At 43.2% G+C, this 7167-nt stretch overlaps 1 protein-coding gene across 2 annotated transcripts in view; it reads right to left on the bottom strand.

Moving 5' to 3' along the window:
• MATN2 (matrilin 2) overlaps nucleotides 1–7167 on the bottom strand; it is a 248589-nt gene that overhangs the window by 153268 nt on the left and 88154 nt on the right. For both annotated transcript variants that reach the window (XM_006859193.1, XM_006859194.1), the window contains exon 3: nucleotides 4315–4437. In XM_006859193.1, coding sequence (XP_006859255.1) covers nucleotides 4315–4437 — 123 coding nt within the window. The remainder of the gene's footprint in view (nucleotides 1–4314; nucleotides 4438–7167) is intronic.

Consider the following 7167-nt stretch of genomic DNA (forward strand, 5'->3'; position numbering starts at 1 on the left):
AAGAATAAATGAGATAACCAAGGGCAAGCACATAGGAGTGAGCCCTGCACATGTCAAACATTGAATGAACACTTGCAATTATGCCTGAGGACCAAGCTGGGCTGTAACTTTGGTTCCAATTAGCTTATTTTATTTACTCCCATGCTAGAATGTGGGCTCCATGAGGGCAGGAACATTGCTGTTCTATTCACTATTGTATTCCCAGTACTTTGCATACTGCCTGGCAGATATATATGATCAAAACATAGGTGTTAAATTGAAAAAAACAAATGAAAGATTGTATGCAAGAATGAATGGAAGCTGCTTGGGGTGAAAGAGATGCTTCAGGAGAGGATTTGGAATTCATATTCCTTTCCACCAAGGGATCATCCTGCTACACCCAACACACCAAGCCCAAACCCACTGCGATGAATTGTTATTGTTGCTGTGTGCCTTCCAGTAGATTCCAACTCATAGTGACCCTGAACAGAGTTTCCAAGGATATACATCTTTACAGGAGCAGAAACCCTCATCTTTCTCCTGTGAATCAGCTGGTGGATTCAAACTGCTGACTTTGCAGTCAGCAGCCCAAAACATACCACACCACCAGGGCTCAATACCCACCGCCACTGAGTTAATTCTGACTCAGAGCAACCCTATATAGGGTTTTTGAGACTGTAAATCTTTACAGGACCAGATAGCCTCATCTTGCTCCTCAAGAGCTATTGGTGGGTTTGAACCACTAACCTTATGTTGTGGTCAGCACCACCAGGCATTGTCTCACTCCTCCCCAGGCCTGTCTCAGTTTCTCTGGGTTTGAGCGGTGGTATAATTAACTTCAGAGGTCACAGTCTTCCCTCAGTATAACTTATCATTGTTCACCAAAGACAGAGGCTAACAAGGACCTCTCTGTGAAATAGGTACTCATCGGTTACCACCCTTCCCATTTTATAAATGGAGAAACTGAGGATCAAGGAGTTGAAATAACCAGCTCAGAGTCAAAAAGACACAGACAGTAAGGGGCATCAAGACTGAAATCTATGTCTGTGGATTATAAAGTTCCTGTTTTCACAATGCCATAGATATATCGATATCAAGAAAGCAAGCACAAGAGTCGTTAGGATAATCTTTTTTTTTTTTGAGAGAGAAATTTTTATCACTGAAAATATTAAGGCTGGTGCTGAAGGTAAAGGTATCTTGACTTAGCTTCAGGGTGCCTGAGGGACTGGGTCAGATGGAACACAGAGGCCCTGTTCCAGCCCTTCCCTCTTCTAACTCTAAGCCCTTCTTTCCCTCAGATGCCTGACAGAGTCTTAGTGTGGTGGCAAACTGTCAGAAGTTCTTTAAAAATGCAGACTCCTGGGATTAACCTCAAATTAATCTCTGAGGGTGGAGCCCTGAAATCTGCTTAGTTGTGGTGCTATAGGATAAGCAGTGGACCACAAAGTCGGTTTGAACTATAAGGCTGGAGGTTCAAATCCACCAGCCACTCCTCAGGAACCCTATACAGGATCACTATGAGTCGGAACTGACTCGATGGCACTTAACAACATCAACAACAATGTTGAGAACCATGGTCTGGCCATCATATCCCTCCTCTACCTGGGCCTCCTGCCCTCTACTGGAGACCAGTCTCAGGCAGAGACCAGTTCTGCTTCAGGTTCTTCAGCATCCACAGTCCAGGCAGGACAGAGACAAGGCCTGAGCAGCATAGCGGAGAGCCAGGGACATCAGAGTCTGCGTCTGGTCCAGATGAGGACTAGCAAACCCTGGTGTGTGGGGAGGAGCTGGCTCATGAAACTGGGGAAGAACTTTTTCATTTTTTAAATTCACTACTCCCATAAGTCTTTGGAGTCCTTGTGTGGCACTGTAGGATAAGCACTGGACTGCAAAGTCAGTTTGAACTACAAGGCTGGAGGTTCAAGTTCACCAACCACTCCTCGGAAATCCTATATGTGGCCTCTATGAGTAGGCATTGACTCGATGACACTTAACATAACACACAATGTAAGTCCTCTGACTAGACTAAGCCAGAGCTCACAGAAAATGGACATCAGCATTTTCCCAGATACCAAGGAAGGAAGAAACTCAGGGTGTGAGACAAAGAAAGGAATTGCTTTTTCTCCAGAGAAGGAAAGAGTCAGCAAGGTGGTGGAAGGCAGAGGGAGAAATGGGTCAGATAAGTCCCCAGGGAAGAGAGGCTTTGGAGAAGGTGAGGCGGAAGTTGGGGTGGGAGCAAATCTGAAGAGGATAAAGGTGGAATAGGATGCACCAGAGAGGATGGGAGGGGATTGGGATAGAGATCCCAGAGATGATGTGGGAAGGAACAAAAGATGTGTTTGTGTTGTTTGCTGAGCAATGTATAAGAAGAGCTTTCCTGGCTCCTCCAGTTCTTCAGTCAAGTCTATTAAACCCATGAGAATTGGCTGTAAGTGAGTTTCATTGTAGAAGCTGAAGAAGGTTAGAGCTTCCAGTGGAAGATCAGAATGATACAGTCCCAAGGCTGCATTTAACAATCTGCTTGGGGTCTCAAAACACAAAATCCCTTGGGATTCAGAAACCACAGGCCTTTGAGCTTCTACAGGCCACAGAATGGAAAGGGGTCAAGCAGATGTTTCCTAGTCTTACAGGGTAGGGAGGCCTCCAGCCAATAACTATCAACCTAGAAACTGAAAAGTAAGAAGCAAAAAGAAAAGTGTGGTTTGGCTCTATAAATGCGATACTGATTACAGCCATTTGTGCAAACTGCTTTCCATTAATACTTAACTGCTTACCATGCAGTATAATAACAATTACACATTGCACAAACTACACATCAGATTAGCTGAGTTTTATTTGCCTCCGTGTGGACCAGTCTTCCTCTATATCCAGGCTGTCTGTGGAGGAATACAGTGGCTTTAGCCAACTTAAAAAACAAAACAAAAACAGGGGGCACTACTCAGCACATGGAGTCCTGGTGTGGCACTGTAGGATAAGCACTGGACCACAAGGTTGGTTTGAACTGCAAGGTTGGCAGTTCAAACCCACTAGCCATTCCTTGGAAACCCTATACAAGGTCGCTATGAGTGGAATCGACTCAACAGCACTTAACAACAATACTTAACACATAGGTAACTCTGTCCTTTAAGAGGCAGAATGCCTAGTGCTGGCTCAAATATTACTATAGTGCCTAGTCTTTGAGACTTGACCCCCCAAAACAGAGAGAGCAAGAAAGAGAATGTGACTTCTATTAACATTTTATATCTGCTTACCCTTTTTATAAGAGACCTATAAAAAGAGTTCTTCCCCAAAGCACCTAAATCCCTGCACAGCTCTAAAACTGAGCTTGATTCATCATTGCAAGCCGATGTTAAGAACTTATCTTATATCTGTGCTTCAGAGAAGAGATTAAAGTATGGAAGTAATTCCACAGGGTACAGTTAATCAAAGGAGTTCAGGTGACAAAATAGTTAAGTGCTTGGCTGCCAACCAAAAGATTGGCGGTTCAAACCCACCCAGCTGCTCTTCAGAAGAAAGACCTAGTCATCTCCTGAAAAGACTGTTGTTGCTATGTGCTGTTGAGTTGGTTCCGACTCATAGCAACCTTGTATAAGGTTTCCAAGAAGAGGCTGGTGGGTCTAAACTGCCAACCCTGCAGTTACTAGTTCAGTGTTTATCCTGTGGCACCTCACCAGGGTTCCCCAAAAAGATTACAGCCAAGAACACCCTATGGGTGCAGTTCTACTGTATCACATGGAGTTGCTATGAATCAAAAACATCTCAATGGCACTCTATAACAACAGGTATTAAAGGCAGTGGATGGAAAGCAGTTCAGTTCCCCTTAAAGAATAATCTTGAACGCAAAGGGCACCAGCCCACACACTGAGGCAGGCAATCTCTGAGAAGATGTCTCCAATGACCTTTGAAACTCTTCCTAATGGCCTGCTATGCACCCAGCACTGGCCTAGGGGCTGAGCACACAGCACACAAGTCACAAATCATTGTTTCTGTCCTCACAAAGACTCCAAATGGGCTGGGTGAGAGGGATTAGATAAAGAAAATGGACCTAGATGAAAGGAGGAACCCGTTCTTGGAGAAGGACATCGTGCTTGGTAAAATAGAGGGTCAATGAGAAAGAGAAAGACCCTCCATTTGATGGATGGTCACAGTGGCTGCAGCAATGGGCTCAAACACAGCAGTGACTGAGAGGAAAACAACAGTTCATTCTGTTGGACATAAGGTTGACATGAGTCAGAACTGACTGGACAGCACTTAACAACCACAGCAGCAGATAAAAGAAGAAAGAGCAAGAGAGAAGAGTAAACCAGTACAGACACATCAGCAAAGCAGTCTTACTTCTGCAAGTCATCTGATCCGAGTTGAGGATGTATCCTTGTTTACACCTGCAGACGTATGAGCCGGGGGTGTTGATACAGAAGTGGGCACAGTTATGCTTCATGACGCTGCACATGTGGACCGCTGAAAAAGAAGACACAGGAGGTTAAATATACAGGGACAGGGACACTAGCTCTAAATTCATTCCACCCAGCAAATATTTATTCAGAGAGTCCTGGTGTGGCACTGTAAGGAAAGTACTGGACCGCAGGTTGGCTTGAACCTCAAGCTTGGTGGTTCAAACTCATCAGCCACTCCTCGGAAACCCTATACAGGAACCGACTTGATGGCACTTAACAATTACAACAACTCTGTGGAGCAAGGTTTAGGGGTGGGAATTTGCAATCGGTTAGTCACTTAAAGGAGTCCTGGTGTGGCGCTATAGGCTTGAACCACAAGGTCAGTGGTTCAAACTTACCAGTCACTCCTAGGAAATCCAATACAGGGTCACTGTGAGTCAGAACCGACTCAATGGCACTTAACAACAGTCACTTAAAGGAGTCCTGGTGTGGCGCTATAGGCTTGAACCACTAGGTCAGTGGTTCAAACTTACCAGTCACTCCTGGGAAACCCAATACAGGGTCACTATGAGTCAACAACAGTTACTTAAAGGAGTGCTGGTGGCACCATGGGTTAAGCACTGGGCTGTTAATTACAAGGTTGGCAGTTCAATCCTACCAGCTGCTCCACGGGAGAAAGATGAGGCTGTCTGCTCCTGTAAAGACTGACCATCTTGAAACCCTAAGGAACAGTTATAAAGGATCACTATGAGTTGGAATGGACTTGACAGCAGTGGGGTTTTGGTTTAGTCACTTAACAGTAGATGGTTCAAACACACCCAGTGGCACCACAGAAGAAAATCTTGGTGATCTGTTTCCGTCACAATTACAGCCAAGAGAACCCTATAGAGGATCATCGATCCACTCTAACACATAGGGTCATAATCAATTCAGTGGCACTGAACAACAACAACTCTGTGGAGGAGAAGGCAGGGCCCAAAGAGAAACAAGAGACTGTCCCCACCCTTAAAGGGCTTTCAAGTCCATGGATGGAAAAGACCCTTCCATGTGTATGCTTCCAGCAGGATACAGATAATGGGTTTTGTGGGTTCAAAGACAAAGGGTGTTAGGCTGAACCATATAAATTACAAACACTCCAATAGAAATTTTACATGGTTCAGCCTAGTAATAAGTATTTGGTGAAGCAAGGGGATCAGAGAGTCAGTTGACATCAGAGGGAGATTTAAATAAAGTGTGCATCTTCAAAATGGAGCAAGAGCTAGTAAACAAGATTGCATTAAGCAATCAACAATTTCTCAGGAATAAGAATCCTAAGAGTAATGTAATTTTTAATATGTAAAAGTGTGCAAACATTTTTAAAGTGGGAAAATGCACTCATATATTTCATGTTTCCTTGACCTTTCTCTCTCAATTCAAATTATTCCTGCATTTATTTTCTGAAGTATGTGTACCTCCACTTTCAGATGCTTCTATTCTTGAGTAAGTCTGCCTGGAGCGCATAAAAATTCTTATTAGTTTTTCTTTTAGCATATTAATTTATGACTTTACTCAACATAGCACAATTAGAGCATATTTAAAATTAATACCATCAGTACAGAGTACAAGTTATGTAAGTGTTCTCATAAACACAAAAGATGTCTATATGTGGAAACATAGTTCTACGACACCAAAATAAAAGGGGTTCTCAAAGGCTAAGAGCAATCCCATTAATTCAGTGCTTAGAAAAGCTCAGCAACTGGGGAGATCGATTGTTGCCTGTACAGGGTTTCCAAGGCTGTAAATCTTTACGGGAGCAGATCGCCTCATCTTTCTCCCACGGAGTGGCTGGTAGTTTCGAACTGCTGGCCTTAAGGTTCACAGCCCGATTTGTAACCACTACGCTACCAGAGCTCCGATAGCATGTGTTATATGCATGTCTCTTCACTTCTCAGAAACATGGTGGACAATAAATGGATGAGAGGAGTAAGACTTCATTTCATGACAATACAATTTAGACAGTATTATTCTGACTTTTATGATTGTATGTGTTTTAACTTCTCTAGCGATACAAGTTATTGGTGTTGTTAAGTGCTGTCCAGTCGGCTCTCACTCATAGCAACCCTATATAGGGTTTCCAAGCAGGAGCTGATTAGTTTGAACCGCAGACCTTTCGGTTCAAAGGACTTTTGATCCAGTATTTATTCACTGAAGAAATCCATCCATTTTCAGATGTAATGAATATGTTTGTATTGCTGTTGTTAGGTGCCATTGAGTAGTACGGATTCACAGCAACCTTACTCACAACAGAACAAAACACTGGCCAATTTGTGTGGCAATTTCTTTAATCTCTTTTTATAAAATGGGGGGGGGGTGTAAAAACAGTACCTACTTCATAAAGGCCTTGTGAGTATTCAGTTAAGAGGTAAAGATCTTTGCTGGATCCACTGAGATTGGAGGAATCCTCTCCCCCTCTGCTTCGCCCTAGACTATTACCCTAAGATACTTCTTAAAATTTCAGCCAAAACTACTCCATGCCAAAACTACTCCATGAAATCATTTTTTAACTAAATAGTAAGTTAGCTCAAAAAACAAAGAATGTCACCCTTGAGTACTGCACTTTTTCAAAAAACTCATCTAGATGAGACCAAATGGACAACAGTTACTCTAAAGAAAAGATGAGAAGACTGGGGGCCTGAGACTAAGTTAATGGGAACAGAACTATTAGTTAACACTGAGAATGCTGACAGAACGTGAAGACTGCAATCAGTGTCAATGAATATTAGATGCAGAAATTGTTGAATGGGATTCGGCTTTG

This window comes from Chrysochloris asiatica, unplaced genomic scaffold, assembly GCF_000296735.1.
Source record: "Chrysochloris asiatica unplaced genomic scaffold, ChrAsi1.0 scaffold00031, whole genome shotgun sequence".
Lineage (NCBI taxonomy): Eukaryota > Metazoa > Chordata > Mammalia > Afrosoricida > Chrysochloridae > Chrysochloris > Chrysochloris asiatica.